The sequence below is a fragment of the Cervus elaphus genome, chromosome 5 (genome assembly GCF_910594005.1).
Source record: "Cervus elaphus chromosome 5, mCerEla1.1, whole genome shotgun sequence".
Classification (NCBI taxonomy): Eukaryota; Metazoa; Chordata; class Mammalia; order Artiodactyla; family Cervidae; genus Cervus; species Cervus elaphus.
Window position 1 is genome coordinate 51,969,896 of NC_057819.1, and position 17,685 is coordinate 51,987,580.

At 39.4% G+C, this 17,685-nt stretch overlaps 1 protein-coding gene across 1 annotated transcript; it reads right to left on the minus strand.

The window, feature by feature from the left end:
* Nucleotides 1–5,252: 5,252 nt before the first annotated feature.
* LOC122694130 (mitochondria localized glutamic acid rich protein) lies at nucleotides 5,253–17,449 on the minus strand. Its single transcript, XM_043902449.1, has 4 exons — nucleotides 16,441–17,449; nucleotides 12,426–12,529; nucleotides 7,550–7,643; nucleotides 5,253–6,105 (listed from the first exon to the last, which is right to left on the minus strand). Exons 1-4 carry the CDS (start codon nucleotides 16,871–16,873, stop codon nucleotides 5,672–5,674), a joined length of 1,065 nt encoding a protein of 354 aa, XP_043758384.1. The 5' UTR covers nucleotides 16,874–17,449; the 3' UTR covers nucleotides 5,253–5,671.
* Between the last annotated feature and the right edge of the window lie 236 nt (nucleotides 17,450–17,685).

Sequence of the window (17,685 nt, forward strand, 5' to 3'; positions counted from 1 at the left end):
CAAAAGTTTACTATCTCTGTTCCATGCATGCTAAGTCGCTTCAGTCATGTTCGACTCTGTGCAACCCCATAGACGGCAGCCCACCAGGCTCCTCTGTCCATGGGATTCTCTAGGCAAGAGTACTGGAGTGGGTTGCCATATATAAAGGGCTTCTAAAAATAAAAAAAGGATTGACAACACTATAGAAAATATACTAGAGATATGAACAAATAGTTTGCACAAAAGAAATGTACATGGTTCTTAAACAAATGAAAAAATGTTCAACCTTACAGTTAATAAAGGAAATGCAAATTAAACCCACTTGGATATTTTTTATCCATCATGTGAGCAAAAATCTGGACATTTGACAATATACTCTCACGGGAAACAAGTATTCACATAGAGTGCTGTTTGGGGGAATGTGAAATGACATGACTATGTCTACTTAAAGGCCTAGATACAGATACAGTGACCAACCCAGTAGCAATGGACATTGCTTGGTCACCTAGATTGTAGTTTCAATACTTAAATCCTTAAATACTACAATCACATTAAAAAAGAAGCAAGTCTTCTTAAAAAAAAAAAAAAAAAAAGCAAGGCTTCTTAAAGAAATAGCTGATTCCAGGTTTGGGATAGGATTTTTATAGCCTATATACAGAAAGCAAAGAAGCTATCCAAGACTACTAGTTTTGAGTCAAAAAAAATCAGGAAGCCCATTTAAGACTCTCCCATTTGTCAAGGATGGGAAATCTGAGTATTAATAAGGATAATAACTCCAACTGATTAAAGCATATAATTTGTTTAAATTGCTGAGTTCATAATGATCATAAAAAATAACATATTGGTCACTTATGGAGCATGCTGGGGAGCCATCATGTTTTGAAACTTGGAAATAAAAAGAAAAATCCAGGACTTCCCTGGTGGTACAGTGGTTAAAACTTTGCTTTCCAATGAAGGTGATGCTGGTTCAAGATCCATAGTTAGGTAGCTGCTGCTGCTGCTGCTGCTAAGTCGCTTTAGTCGTGTCCAACTCTGTGCGACCCCATAGACGGCAGCCCACCAAGCTCCTCCGTCTCTGGGATTCTCTAGGCAAGAATACTGGAGTGGGTTGCCATTTCCTTCTCCAGGTTAGGTAGCTAAGAGCCCACAATTCCTGGGGCCAAAAAAACCCCCAAAACATGACAGAAGCAATACTGTAACAAATTCAATAAAGACTTAAAAAATAGTCCACACCAAAAAAATCAGAAAAAAAAAAGACCCAAGTATTTAATCTATCTTTCCTATATGAAATCTACCTCAGTATGATCAAAGAGTTGGTGAAGTTCTCCATTATAGAAGTAATTCTGCTAATATGTAATGATAAAATTACAATGTCACCATTTTACAACTGTTAGTGAAATAATGGGTGATTCCAAAAATGGATGGATGACTTCATCAAAAAGAAAAAACAATTATATATTGTAAGCCCTGATGGAAGTGTGAATACCTATGAGGTATTCCTGTCCAAACAATAAGCCTAAATCTGATCAAACCTCTATATTTCTAAACACCACCTTACAGGCAGTACAAGGGAGAAGAACATGTGAAAATAAAACCAAAAAAATACATGTAGTGGCAATAAGCAAAACCCAGACTGTGAATCATCTGGTCATTCTACAGATTAAAGGACTCAGTTTATTAAAAAAAAAATGACAAAGAGAAACAAAAGGGAGATGAAGGGGGAAACTATAGAAAAAAGACTTAAAGATATATTAACCAATTGCAATTTGAGGACTTCAGATTCTGAGCCAAAAAACAAACAGAAGGTGGGGAGAAAATCCTTAATGAGGCATTTGAGGAAATTTGCTTTCTGATAGATAATTAGTTATTATTATTGTTATAATAATAATAATTGTTATTATTATTTTACATACAGGCAGTGGTGGTGGTAGAAGATTAAGTGGGTGAGAATACGAATACAAGATTTGCCAAGACTTGATCGCTGGTAAATCTGAGTGAGAGCACATGAATATTTCTTATACTGCTCTCTCTAAGTTTTTTGGTCTGAAGATTTCCACAACATAACATTAAAAAGAAATATATTTTTTAAGATGAGGAAATTCTTGTTTTTGAAAGACTCTGAGTGGACATTATTGTGGCTGAATAAAATACCTAGAATTCCGGTGATTCATCCTGTGATTATGAGGAAGCTGACCAAGGATAAAGCCAAAACATTCTTGATAGTAGAGCAGAATAATAGAAATAACCTGGTTCTTGAGAGCTGAGCCACAGAATAAACCAACCTGGCAGCTGCCTGACCTCTGGAGAGCTGGTTAGATAGTAACTATCTCTGTTGTTTACTCAGTTTGAATTGGTTTCTGTTATTTGCAGCAGAAACCGTCCTAACCAAAAGATTGGAGAAGAATGCATTTTTGTGTGTATTTTGAGGTTGTAAGAGTGGTACTGGGTAGTATTTCTGCTCCATTTTACAGAATGTTGAGTGAAACAGCATCCCTTCTTTGCACATAGGCCTTAGACTTACAAGTCTAATGCAGAATTGGTGTTGAGGCAAATTCAAAACAAATCCCAGATACATTTTGTACTTCAGAATGAAATGTTGCTCTGCAATGATCAAGTCCTAGTTATTATTTCTTGGTACCTCTCAAATTCCAAAGGGATTAAATCAGCCAGTATACCACCTTCCACCTACAGTCTACCCTACTTTACCTTGAGTGAACATCTTAGCAACCACACTGTTACAGAAGGCCAGGAACTAACAGTCTTCCACCCACCGCCAGTGATGGGGTCCTTATTGCTATCGAGCTGGTGAGTAATAAAATTCCAGAGCCCTATTCTTAGGGTCTGCTTCCTAGGACACTTGGTACAATTACCTTAGGTGGATTTCTTGGCAGCAGCTTTAAACAGGAATTTGGAGCAGGTGATTTATTAAAGGAGTGCTCTCAGGAGAACAGGAGGGAGGGAAGCAAAATATAACAGAAGAAAAAGCCAAGCAGTGATGTAATCTCAGCTGGAAACCAGATTCAACCTGAGCCCCTGGGGAGCTCTGAGCTGTCCCAGGGTGTCGGTCCCACCTTTTGTACCAGCGTGGTAGTCAATCATCGCTGTGAGCCACTGGAGGTGAGGTTAGGGCAGGGTGTGTGTAACACTCACAGGGGCAGAGAGTGTATGTACCGGCCCAGTTAAAGGGGTCTAGTCAGAGTATCAAGAGCATCCACTGCAACTTCCCAACTTATTTGGGTAGCCAAAACTGTACTAGATTCTGAGTGATCTAGCCCACCCCTGCATAACCATTCTTTCTCTTTGAAATTATCTTCACTACTCTCTCTTTTTTGTGCCACCTTAGCCACACATTCGGAGAAGGCAATGGCAACCCACTCCAGCACTCTTGCCTGGAAAATCCCATGGACGGAGGAGCCTGTTAGGCTGCGGTCCATGGGGTCACAAAGAGTCGGACACGACTGAGCAACTTCACTTTCACTTTTCACTTTCATGCATTGGAGAAGGAAATGGCAACCCACTCCAGTGTTCTTGCCTGGAGAATCCCAGGGACGGGGGAGCCTGGTGGGCTGCCGTCTATGGGGTCACACAGAGTTGGACACCACTGAAGCGACTTAGCAGCAGCCATACATTGGCCACCTTGCAATTCCTCAAATTCTTTTTTTTTTTTCTTTTTTTATTGTATTTATTTTATTTTATTTTTTTTATTATTATTATTTTTTTTCCAGTGGGTTTTGTCATACATTGATATGAATCAGCCATGGATTTACATGTATTCCCAATCCCGATCCCCCCTCCCACCTCCCTCTCCACCCGATTCCTCTGGGTCTTCCCAGTGCACCAGGCCGGAGCACTTGTCTCATGCATCCCACCTGGGCTGGTGATCTGTTTCACCATAGATAGTATACATGCTGCTCTTTTGAAATATCCCACCCTCACATTCTCCCACAAAGTTCAAAAGTCTGTTCTGTATTTCTGTGTCTCTTTTTCTGTTTTGCATATAGGGTTATCGTTATCACCTTTCTAAATTCCATATATATGTGTTAGTATGCTGTAATGTTCTTTATCTTTCTGGCTTACTTCACTCTGTATAATGGGCTCCAGCTTCATCCATCTCATTAGGACTGGTTCAAATGAATTCTTTTTAATGGCTGAGTAATATTCCATGGTGTATATGTACCACAGCTTCCTTATCCATTCATCTGCTGATGGGCATCTAGGTTGCTTCCATGTCCTGGCTATTATAAACAGTGCTGCGATGAACATTGGGGTGCACGTGTCTCTTTCAGATCTGGTTTCCTCAGTGTGTATGCCCAGAAGTGGGATTGCTGGGTCATATGGCAGTTCTATTTCCAGTTTTTTAAGAAATCTCCACACTGTTTTCCATAGCGGCTGTACTAGTTTGCATTCCCACCAACAGTGTAAGAGGGTTCCCTTTAACACATTCATGCTTCAGATCCTTTTAGTCTTCTCATATGGAATATTTTTCTGCTGCTCTCTACCCTCCCATACCCTCATGACAAGCTCCCTTCTATATCCTTCAGGTTTTTACTCACAAGACAGCTTCTCAGTAAGGTCTTCTCTGGCTGCACTACGTAAAATGACAACTCCCACCCCTAAACCAACACGTAGGATTCCTTTACTTTCATTACTTTTTTCCAAATACGTATCAGTATCTAACAGACTATATTTATCTTGTTTATTATTTATATCTGTTTAGAGTTTTCTTGTTTATCTTGCTTACTATTTATTATCTGTTGACCTGGGTTTGATCCCCGGGCTGGGAAGACCCTCTGGAGGAGGGCATGGCAACCCACTCCAGTATTTTTGCCTAGAGAATCCCCACGGACAGAGGAGCCAGAACATGACTGAGCGACTAAGCATAGCACAGAGCATTTATTAACATATATATCCTAGGACATGAGCTGGGAAGGGCAGGAATTTTTGCTTTTTTTTTCATCTCAGCACTTAAACAGTGTCTGGTAAGTTATACGTCCTCAGTTAATACTGAATATGGAAATGAATGAATGATCCCTAGCATGAAGTGTAAGTCCTCAATAAACATTGCTCAAAGAGAACCAAGCTAATATGGAAAATATCGGCACAGCCCCCATGTAACATAGATGGGAGAAAGGTTACACATATTGCCATACACAGAGTTTTCTGTAGATTATGTTTTCTTTGATAACACTGCAATGTTCATGTGATGCTATATGTGTGCATGTTAATATATACTATTCATACATATAAATGTGAGTGAATAATAATAGAAGCACTAAAGATTTTCCAAATTTATTTAGAGTTCAAATTAAAAGTCAAGAACCTAGATTTACATACATTAAAGAAAGGCAGAGTTATAGCAAAACTAATGTGAATGAAGGTTGTAAAGATAGCTCAATCTCTGTCACATAAAATTTAAATTCACAGATGAAACTCTTTAAGCTCTTTACTGCCATGTCATACTCTGATCCCAGAGAGCAGAAAACTATTCAGACATGTAAAATCTCAAATCTCTCCATTCTGAAATCGATCAGTAGATAACAAAAACAAAAATCCTCAAGGCACAATACTATCTTCCAGAAAAGAAGCCTTTGTTGTTTGTTTTTTTTTTTTTAATCTAAGGTTACTAAAACTACAAAGACACCTGTCAGCCCCTCTATGGCATTTTTTTGCTGAGGTGTCAATCAGCATGGGATTAACCTTGGGCTGAGGCGGCCTCAGAACTAGCACAGGCTTCTTCCTGTAAATCCTCCCCGGCAGAGGATTCTGACTCAGCTGGAGAATTTTCTTCCAGTTCAGCACGTTCACCAGAGCCTTCGTTCTCTGTTGTACCTTCATCACGATCCACGGCAGCAGCTTCCTCCGGAGCTGCGCTCGTGACCTCTGCGGTCGTTTCCTCTGCGGTCTCCCCTGTCGCCGCGCCTGTCGCCTCTGGCCGAGACTCAGCGCCGACCACCTCGGTCTCCGCAGGAGCAGCCTCGGCGTCATCTGGACAGGGGGGAGCCTCTTCTACGACCACAGCTGGAGCATCGGGAATATCTTCAGTAACCACCGGAGAAGCTTCCGCTGAAGATACTTCAGGGGCTTCTAAACTGGCTTCCTCGGCACCCACAAGGTTCTCTTTTTCACCTTTAAAATTCAGTCCATTTAAAAAAGTGTGTTAAAGAGCATGGGAATACAGTGGACACTCTACAGTCATCTTAAAAGCTGAGTTGGGGAATTCCCTGGCAGCCCAATGGTTAGGACTCTGTACTTCCACTACCAAGGGTGTGGGTTCCATCCCTGGTCAGGGAAATAAGGTACCACATGTTCCGCCTTGCCGCCAAAAAGTTTTTTTTAAATAAATATATAAAAATTAAAAACTGAGACAAATCAATAAGTACTGACATGAAATGGTCTTCAAGGTAGTCTGTTAAGTGGAAAAGAGCAGTGTACAGGTATGGTACTATTTGTATTAGGACAAAAGGAGAGTAAGATTAAACCTAAATAGTTATATTTGTAAAGACTCTCCAGGGGGACACAAAGAAACTGGTGTTACTGGTTGCCTCTGGAGAGGAAAAATGGGGGATCTGCTATTTTGCAAACCCTTTGGAAACTCTTGAACTTTAAAAAGTAATAATTTACACGTATTATTTATTCAAATACAGGTCATGAAAATAAACAGGCCATGTGTCATGTGAAATAGCATGGGAAAATAACCAACTAACTGATGACTTTGAAGAGTTACTAATCCTCCCTCAACCTCAGTTTTGTCTCCTGTAAAATGGGGGATATTAATAATATCTACCTAACAAAGTATTGGGAGGATTAACTAAAATAATATATATGAAAAGGGTTAAAACCAAGGAAATGTTATGGAAATGCTGTATTTTAGTATTATTACAGACAACCATCTCATGATTATATTCAGTATGTTTATTAATGATATTCTCTTATTGTTCTCATGACAAAAAGGTTAAAACTGGTCCATGAGAAGCTGTTTTCCTTTGTCTCTTAATAGCGATCATAGTATTTGATAATAATGACGTTATAGCTGAAATGGAAGAAAGTATGGTATAAAGCAAGCACTTTAAGGCAAAAAGTATACATCAGGATGAAAATACGAAGTTTCTCTTCTTACTAATTGCCATTTTATCAATCTGAACTGAGGGACTCAGTATAGGTAACTGACTCTAATGTCACTGCACACAGATGTTCTTGGCCAAAATTGAAACAAAATGAGTTTCGTGACTTTAAAAAAATAAAGAGAGAAATGAAAGGTCAAGTTCACGCCTGCGTGAATGGAAGCCTGAGTAGGGGAAGAGTAATGTCATCACACAAAGAAGTCAAAGATGCTGGTCAGCGGTTTAAATGTACAGTGTTTTCATTTACCAAGCGCACTCATCCAAAACATCTTTAGACTTTGGTTGGACTTTTCCTTTTCTTTTTTTTTGGACTTTTCCTTTTTGAACAAACTCCTACCTACACCATTCGGGACTAAGTAAAGAAGCCAAAATCAAATAGTGTTCATCGCTAGACTATGATGATGAAAATCAGTGCCTCAAGGAAAAAGAAAATAGTGAATTCACTTTACCTTGAGGTGGATGTAACTCCGCTTTGGTTTTTTCTTTCAAATCTGTTACATGATCGCTGCGTTTGGCCTTCCCTGATGTGACTCTCTTGTAAGTCTGAAAGTGAATGTGTGCTTAAATTTATTTCTTGAGCAAGAAGGTTCACCATGCCAAGTTTAAGGGTGTTTACAGTTCAAACAGGAAAAACCAATACACACCATCTATTTTTTTATTTACCCTTTGGAAATCTTTGTCATTAAGTAGAATGCTTTCTAAAAATAAAGAGGGATTTCCTTGGTTGTCCACTGGTTAAGGCTGCACCCTTCCAATGCAGGGGCTGTACGTTCTATCCCTGCTGGGGGAGTGAAGAATCCATATGCCTCACAGCCAAATTAAATTTAAAAAAGAAAAGAAAGAAATGCTCTGAGAGAGGTCAAAGAGAACTGAAAACACACAAAGTAGATAAGACAAAGAAGAAAATAATAAATTATGCTAAAGTAAAAATATTTTGATAGGCATTAAAAAATATCCCCTGGCATTCATCTCAGAGAAGCAGAAATTTATGTGCACTCAAAAACCGGAACACACATGTTCATGGTAGCTTTAATCGTAATAGCCAAAAAATTGGAAGCAGTCCAGAAGTCCTACGTAGGCTGGTTGGTTACACAGGCTGTGGTGCGCCCATGACATGGGATACTGCTCTGCCATAAAGGGGATGAACTATAGATAAAAGGAGTGAACTGTAGGTACAGGAAACCACTTGGATGAATCTCCAGGCAAATCATGCTGAGTGAAAAAAACCAGTCTCAAAAGGCTACATACCTTCAGATTCCATCTACTTAATGTTATCTGAGGGGTGGGTAACATTTTTGAGATGACAAGAAATATAGAAATAGAGGATAGGTTAGTGTTGCCAGGAAGTAAAAGGAAGGGAGAGGAGAGCAGGAGGGAAGGAAGCACAATTACAAGAGACAACACTGGGGATCCTTGTGATGACACAATAGTTTTGTCTCTTGACTGTGATGGTAAACACACATGACAAAATTGCTTAGGACTAAATACATGCAGTTAAGTGTTCACACACACATACACAAACACAGGCACAAGTGCATGTAAAGCTGGTGGAATCTGATCAGGTCTACAGATCATATCAATGTCAGTCTCCTGGCTGTGATATTGTATTACAGTTAGGAGAGACGTTGGCACAGGGGAAATGAGGTGAAAGGTATATAAGCTGTCTTGGTATTAGTTATTATAACTGCATATGAAACTCAATTCTCTCACAATAAGAAGTTTTCAAAAAATCTTCCAAAATGACAGCTTTGTAGACCCCAGTGAAGATTTCTAGGGTTAGTCATTAAAAGCAGAAATATGACCTGCCATAGGTTACTTGCAAAACAGAATTGGGAATAAAGCTATCTGAACCTTAGATACAACATACAGATGTCTTTTTATTTCCAATTCAAGCAGTAATCTCTGGCCTGTATTCATATTAGACAATGATATTTTAAAAATGAAAATCTCACTAGTTAGATAATATTATTTGTATTATCTCAGCTTAAAAAATGTTAGTAGAGATTTCTCTCTTAGTGGTAGGATGATACATTTTAAAAATTGTATATTTATATGTGGGGCTTCCCAGGTGGCTCAGTGGTAAAGAATCCGCCTGCAGTGCAGGAGACATGGGTTCGGTTCCTGGGTTGGGAAGATTCCCTGGGAAAGGAAATGGCAACCCACTTCAGTATTCTTGCCTGGAAAAATCCCATGAACAGGGGGAGCCTGGCGGGTTGCAAAAGAGTCTGCACAACTAAACAACAGAAACAAATTTATATGTAGCCTTTCCTAAATTTCTAATAATCGTAAATCATTAATCTCATTAAAAGTTTTCCTATGCAAATTACAAACTATTTCTTGGCATGTTCAAATTAGACTATGAAAATGGAAACTGGATAAGCTCATGGTGAAAATGATGTAAAAGTGGCCCTTAAGCAACCCTCAGGGTTTGGTGAATTCTGACGTGAACCATCGGGCTTTGAAATACACAGAGCAAACAGGATCAGCCGGAAAGAGAGTCAACATATTTGTATAAAAGCAAGGAATATTTTCCCAGTGGGGTGGGAGATCCTGACGGCTTACAGGACTAGTATGCTGAGTCACTTCTCAGTATCGTAAAGCTGAACCTGTGCCCAAGTTCACGGCCCTGAAATGGCTATTCCAGCAACAACATCCCAAGGACATTAGTCTTATTGTTCAAGGGGCTAAAACACAATTGAGCTGTTAAAGCAGAATCAAAGAGATATAAGAATAACTCACACTCGTGTAACCTAGAGGATCTAGCTTTGTAAAATCTAACATAATCAAGCAGAGTAGAAGAAAGATCGATTAAAAGAGAGGGTCTCAGAGTTAGACTTTGGAAATAATTTCCAAATGACATTATACATTTATTAAATGTGAGCATTTAAAATCTACCACAGCTTTTTTTTTTTTTTTTTTTTTTACCGCAGCTTTTAAAACCCAGTCTGGCATTTTGTTTTTCAAGATACCCAGACGTTGGACTTCCCTGGTGGCCCAGTGGTTAAGATGCTGCGTTTCTAATGCAGGGAGTGCAGATTCAATCTCTGGTTGAGGAACTAAGATTCCATATGCTGCTTGGGTGGCCAGAAATAAATAAATAACTTTTTAAAAATATAGCTGGACTCTCAAAAAATTGAAGTGACCTGGGCCTTTCTCAGATTTTAAGAGGCTCTCATTGTAGAAGATTTTACTTGGAAATGAAAGAGTGTTCTTGGCTACAGAACACCTGTAGATTCAGTTTGGATTAAATCTAATATAGAATTTATTATTCTATATTAGAATAATATAGAATAATATTATTCTAGTATAATAGAATAATATTATAAGAAGACGGGTTTTTGGAGTGCCTCACATTCTGTATTTCCTCTGGAAAGTAGCCTAAGACTCTTGGGAATTAAGGCTTCCAGCATTCAAAATTAAAACTATATAATCTTAGAGGTGGAAAGGGACTTAGAGATCATCGCCTTGTCCAATTTCCACTCCCACTGTCAGAGAACAAGCTCAGAAAGAGCTCTCGCAAGTAGCCAGTTTCTAACTGTCCAGTTTACTCCTGCTTTTGCAAAGAAAGATTTAGTGGCCTGGAGAGGTTCATGTCTGGCACTAGTAAGCATAATTAGGAATGTGGTGATGTCCAGATGAAATTCAGTCTTCCAGCTTCCCACATAATCACATGACCTAGTTTAATCTGTTTTATCCAGTGGCCTATATCTGACTAGAGTAGCCCTGGGCAGTGAATTCAATATTAAGCAGTGGAAAGATGGTAAAAGCAAAGAAATCTAGGTAAGAGGGAAAGCCGATTAGAGGAGGACAATAATAAAAATGACATCTTTGAACTTTACTAGATTCTTGAGGCTTTCAAATTCCTGAAGATTAAAATAAGCGTTTTGGTTTCATTGTCTTCATAGTCCTACAAACTGCTCATAATTAAGACTAAAAATCCCTTTTATGTATATTTTTGTAGTGTCAAACCAAAATGTAGTGATTGTGTAGTCTTATGGTTTCTGAAGAATAACACTTATTCTACTCTTATTCATAATAAAGATTAGATTTCAATTTAGAAAGAAAATGAGGAATGATTCAATTTAATAGGATTATTATTATTATTATTTTAGCCACACCACACAGTTTTCGGGATCTTAGTTCCCTGACCAAGGATTGAACTGTGCCCACAACTCTGAAAGTGCTGAGTCCTAACCACTGGACTGCCAGGGAATTCCCTGTTTCAGTTTTTTTTTTTTTAGCTTCAAAATCATACTGTTAAAAGCATACTGTTTTATAGTGATTACGTGCAGGGAGTGAATAAGGGAAACCAGGCAGGAAAACATTCTTTTGATGTTATATATGTGGGTATTTGAATTTAAAAAAAAATATGGATAAATATTACTTTTTAATAAAAAAATATAAAGCTAATAAAAAATATGGAGACAATAAAAGGGTGGTGGGGAAAGAAGGAAGAATGACTGCTTGGAGCACAGAGGATTTTTAGGGCAGTGAGACTGTATGCTACTGAAATGATGAATGTACATGTGCGCATGCTAAGTTGCTTCAGTTGTATCCGACTCTTTGCAACACTGTGGACTGTAGCCCACCAGGCTCCTCTGTCCATGGGGATTCTCCAGGCAAGAATACTGGAGTCGGTTGCCATGCTCTGCTCCAGGGGATCTTCCCGACCCGGGGATGGAGTCTGCCTCTCCTGAGACTTCTGCATTGCAAGTGGATTCTTTACCACTGAGCCACCAGGGAAGGCATTATGGTGAATACGTGTCATTATATCTTTGTCAAAATCCATATAATGTACAACACTAAGAGTGTACTCTCATGTAAATTGCAGACTTTAGTTAATAACAATGTATCAGTATTGACTCATCAGTTGTAAGAAACTGTAGCTCACTAAAGGGAGGTTGTTGATAAGGAAAAGGCGGTCAGAGAGGTAAGGGGGGAATTCTCTGCACTTCCTGCTTATTTTTCTGTAAACCTAAAACTCGTCTTTAAAATAAAGTCTATTAATTTTTTTAAAAGTTTCTCTCTCAAAACAGTTCTTGTTGAATGTCATTAATAGTACTTACCTTAAAGAATTGTTGTAATTATTAAATGAACCATGAGTCTGAAATATGGTCTCAAATGTCAGCTATTAGTACTACTAGTATTTATAATAACATTGTTTTTTACTGGAAGTCATCCATACTTAGTGGTATTAAGCATTTTATACTTAAATTCTTTTTTCATAATCTTGTATATTCAATTACTCCTAGGTCCTGCTTTGAGTTTTACCACATGTTGTGAAATATATGGATTCCTGAACACCAAGGTTATTTAATCACTTACATAATATCCACCAGCACTGACTGTGACACCTACAACCAGATAATAGATCATATTTGATCCAGATGATCCAGGGAATTTGTTAGATGATATCCAGCGAAGAGATGCTAAGAAAACAAGTTTAAACACAGTTAGCTCCACCATGGGCAAAACTATTTTAAGTGATTACATAAAAAAATTTTTTCCCCTCAGTGAGCATGGACTATATTAACATCAACTGATTTTAGCTTAAAGGAATACAGTATTACAAGGTAGGGCAGTAATTCCACTTGACATTTTTCTCAATCTGATTTGATAATTACTTATGAAACCTGTCATCTTGATGCTCAGCATCATGCTTTTCTTAGGAGGAATGCAGGCGTGAGTAAGGAGAAATGATAAAAGCATGAAACAATTTTAACAGTCAAAGGAAATACAGGTTAGCAAAAGAAATCCATTTATTAAATATACCAAACTAAAAAAAAAAATATTATATATACCACACCACAGCATTCAATGGAAAAGTTTATTTTTTAAAATGAATTTAATAATTTGTGCTTAAAATTTATGTGTTAAATAAAAACTTATGTTGAAATCCTACATGTTTCTATAAATCTATAACACAAATGTAGGCATGGAAAGAAACTTTAATTCTTCTAATATAAAACCTTTAAAGATGGGCAGATATAAACGTTTCAAAGACAAATGTTGCCAATAAGTTCATATCTAAAACAGAAGGGCAATTTTGTACAAAGTAATAGAAATAGATAAGGTACTATACTACTCTACTTAAATATATTAACTGTGTAGTGCTATAATTTGTATATACCATATGCTGTGGAATTGAAATTTTTTATAATAAACTCAAAGCTAGAAGAAGCTTAAAGCCAAAATTCTCTATTTTAAAGATAAAAAAAGATGAAAAAGTAGAGACCTTTATTACTCATTTGACAAACAGTTGGACAGTTATGTGTTTGGCATTGTTAGAAGCATTAAGACTATAACTGAAGGGACCTCTCTGGCAGTCCAGTGGTTAAGACTCTGCACTTGCAATGCCTGAAGTGTGGGTTCAATCCCTGGTTGGGGAACTAGGATCCCACATGCCTTGAGGCACAGCCAAAAACAAATAAATTAATTAAATAATCTTAACAAAAATATGATTGTAAGCACAACACACAAGGTCCCTAGCATAAAAAAAGAAGGAAAAGATGTAGAGACAAGTAATTGTAGGCAAATAGCTGCAATGCAGCATGGCAAATGATGTAATGGATGAAATATGAAAGCCGAAGCAACAACAGCATGAAAACGCAGCGAAAGACCTCAGCTAGCCGGCTCAGTGTAACTGTCACAGTTGAAGAGACATGACCTAGCTTTGAGGGAAAGGAGGAGTTTGTCAGATAAATAAGGGGAGGGAAAATGGCGCTGCAGGCAGAAGGCAGAGCATGTGCAAAAGCATGAGACCTGGGTGATGAGGAAAATGCAGTATTTTGATGTGACCTGGCACAGAGAATAAGGGTGTAGGGACCAGGAAGAAGCTCTGATTTGCAGAAAGCAAATCTTAGGACATCTTCGCAAACTACAAATCTCTGTAGTAGCAAAACTGGAAAGATTTTGTATATATGTTCTTAGTTTGGATATAAATGAACATTGCTCAGAAAAAAAACTTTTTTTTTCACAAATGTGCCCGGAGAGGCTATGGTAAGAAGTTAGGTCTTTGACTTCTAGTGGAGCTTTTGTTGGTTTAAAAATACATCTGTTATTAAATAGGGAATATGTAGCTTTCATAGTCAGCAACCAGGCATAAGTAACATAAAGGTTTTTTTAATAGGAAGAAATAGAGAAAATCACGAACGTTTAAGTACAGACAAATACAAATACAATTATGACAAAGATATTCAAATGAACAGTAAAATGGGAAATAAATATTCAGTAAGGATTAGATAAATTTTAGCATATTTGTAATGTGAAACATAAATATTTTAATTTTTGCAGAAGACTATATGAGAAAATATTTACAATATATTAAGTGAAAAGTTACAGCAAAGTAATCTTTATAGGACTATCCCAGATTTGTGGAAGCAATGTACAAAAGAAAAAAAAAACGCAGGGAGAAAAAAAGGTGTGGAACACTGTGTATACTAAAATACAAATAAACAGTGGTATTCACTAAGTGATAGGATTTATCAGCGACTTCTATTTTGCCTTTCTGAGTTTTTCCCGTGATTTACTATAAACCTAATTTATTTACTCATTAAAATTTTACATTTTTAAAAGCAAAAACCAGAGAACAAAATTTGATGAGGCACAGTAAAAATTTTATCCTTCAATAAACTGAATCAATTACATTTTTCATCAAAGTTGAAAGAACCAATAAAAGGTTAATGCTCACGACCAAAGCCAAATTTTCAGTCAATAACATTTCTGAAAAAACTTAAATCAAAAAAAGAATTAGGTGAAAATGAGAAAAAGTACTGGTTTTTTTTTGTAGTACTGCTACAACCAATATTGCTAACCTATTTAGAATTTTAAAGCTGCTTTTCTTTTGCCCCAAATAATTATTTGAAATATGTGTAGCTACCAAAAAAAAAAAAAAAAAAGACATATATGTGGCCGGTGGGGGCTGCGGTGAGATAACGCGAAAGGCCACGATCAGGGGGCTCATCTGTCTCCCCCCATCCCCCATCACAACAGCCCCGTTATCTTCAGAAATTTCAAATGAATGGTTTCCTCTTATATCACCAGCGAAAAACCTGCTCTATCTTATTCGGCATAAAGATCAAGGAAAACGAAGTCTTATTTCTGTTAATGGAGGCAATTTCTTCCCAGGAGCATTTTAACAGGAAAAATAATGCTAGTTAGGCAGACCTTGCTTCCCTCCCACTATTACTAATCACCACCGCAGGCTTAATCAAACTGAGGGGGGTGTGTATGGAAATGGGCCATGGAATTTTCCGCCGGAGTCTTTCTCTTTCCCCTCTCCCCGACTCCAACGCACGAACTATGCTAAAGCCTTAGGAGAGAGGCAAAGTGAAGGGAGAACTAAGAATTTTCCATGAGGTTGTCTAAGAGCCGGCGCCCCAGTCAGGGACAGAAAAGACAGGGGAGATGGATGGGGACTAGGAATGAGCCGGCCGGGGCAGAAGTTCTCCGGGAGCGCGGACCTGGGCCCAGGCTCGCCGGCTGCTCGGGAAAGATGCTCTCAGTGCTCACACTTAAGCATCTGCGATGTCCCGGGCCCTATGCTAGGCGCTTTCGTACGTGTCAATTTTTATTTAATAAGCTTTTAACTCGCACTGCACTTCACTTGTAGGGAATATGTCCCTTTCCCCATGTTTTAGAAAATCTACGGGTGAAGATCCAGGGGCGACGCAGTCGAACAGCTGGTGAGCTCGTTTTCTCTGCAGCCCCCAAGGAAGGTGCGACGAAGCCGCTTCCTCGGCGGGGATGCCACGGCTCGCGCGGGCCGAGTCCTGGCCAAGTCTGGAGTTTATTTCTCAAGAGCAGTTACCCAATTTCTACTAGACCGACACCGCCTCCCGCAACCCGCCTGGCCCGCAGGTCTGTGACCATCTGCCCACCAATACCTCTGCTTCCTCGTAAAGATGGAGAACGCCTTGGTCCCTATGTCAATACCAGTGGGAAGCTAATGCCTACGTTAGCCAGGCAGTTTTCTAAGCGCTTTTAACTACATAATAATTCATTAAAACTCACAACAAGTGTTGTCCATTCACCAGTTGAGGAAAATGAAGTTAAATCACTTGCCCAAGATCAAGATTCGAACTCAGGAAATCTAGTCCGGATTCAGAAGCCCGCGCTGGAAACGTTCCCTACTTCCAAGATCTCCAAGAATTTCGGGGAGATTTCCCGGCCACTCTCCCCCATCTCTCCCCCATCAACCTCGGGCTTCTGCTGCCCGGGGATGGATCTGACCCACCAAGGGCACACCGGTACTGGGGGCGCCCGCGCAATCTGTGCGCGGGGCACCTGTCCTCAGGCTTGGACGCCGGGAGAGGATCCCCGGTCTGCACCTGGGACTCACCGTCTTTCCGGAGCGGCGCGGGGCCTGGGGGCGCCCTCAGTGGGAGCGCCAGGGTCTTGGAGACCGCCCGGCGGAGGTACATCGCGCCAGCAGCTAGCAGCGAAGCAGCCTCTCTAGCCCAGAGCCCGCTGCGGGGTTGCGAGCCCCGCCCCGGGGAGGGGCGCCGACCCCTGCCCGCCCCGCCCGGGCGGTCTCTGGGGACGTGCAAAGCGGTTGGTCTTCTGCACCATCCTCCCACAACCCAATCTCCAGATTCTGTTGCTTTCTCCAGGGCCTGAGAACTCAGCTGACGGCGGCCTCTCAGAATAAGGATAGGGAACCATGAAGTCGCCGTCATCTGCCTACCCATTGCCTTATCTTCCACTCGGAGTGGACTGGAAATGTTTCGGACCTCGCATCTGGAATAAGACAGACATGATTGATCATGCCACATGAAATCGGAACCCACTTTATCTCATATACTCCACTAGCTTTCCTAGGAGTGGAAAGAGTAGCTACAAGCTCCCAGGAGACGAATCAAAGAGAGAGACAGCCTCAGCATTCCACTGGTACTCTGGGTAATGTTCAGAATCCTAAGAAAATTCCCAGGTAATGGCTGAATCTCTAGGCAATTCATTATTACAATGACTTTTAAATATAATCTCCAAAAGTGCTACATATTCCTCTATGGGATGTGAAACTGCTGCTGCTGCTGCTGCTAAGTCGCTTCAGTCGTGTCGGACTCTGTGCGACCCCATGGACAGCAGCCCACCAGGCTCCTCTGTCCACGGGATTCTCCAGGCAAGAATACTGGAGTGGGTTGCCATTTCCTTCTCCGGGATGTGAAACTAGTATTTCCAAATCAATTAAAAACACTAATTAGACTTTTCCTCCAAATTTCAATTACTTTCCTCATGTCTTCAAGAATCTGTCATAGTTTGAATATGGAAACTAGTAATTTATGCTTATAACATTTCTTAAATGATTAATCTTTGGGACTTCCCTGAAATGATCAACCTTTGAAAGAGACCATTTCCAAAAAAAAAAAAAAAAAAAAAGAAAGAGACCATTTCCTACTGTAATAACCCCTTATGCACGTTTGGCATTTGACAGTTTACAAAGCACTTTCACATAATTTTCTCCTTTAATTTTCATTTCACCCCTCTGAGGAAGGTGGCAATTATTCCATTTAGCAAAAAAACAGGTGGTGACTTTTTTAAGGACATAAACATGGTCCTTCTCGTTCCAAGTTCTCTTGGTATATTA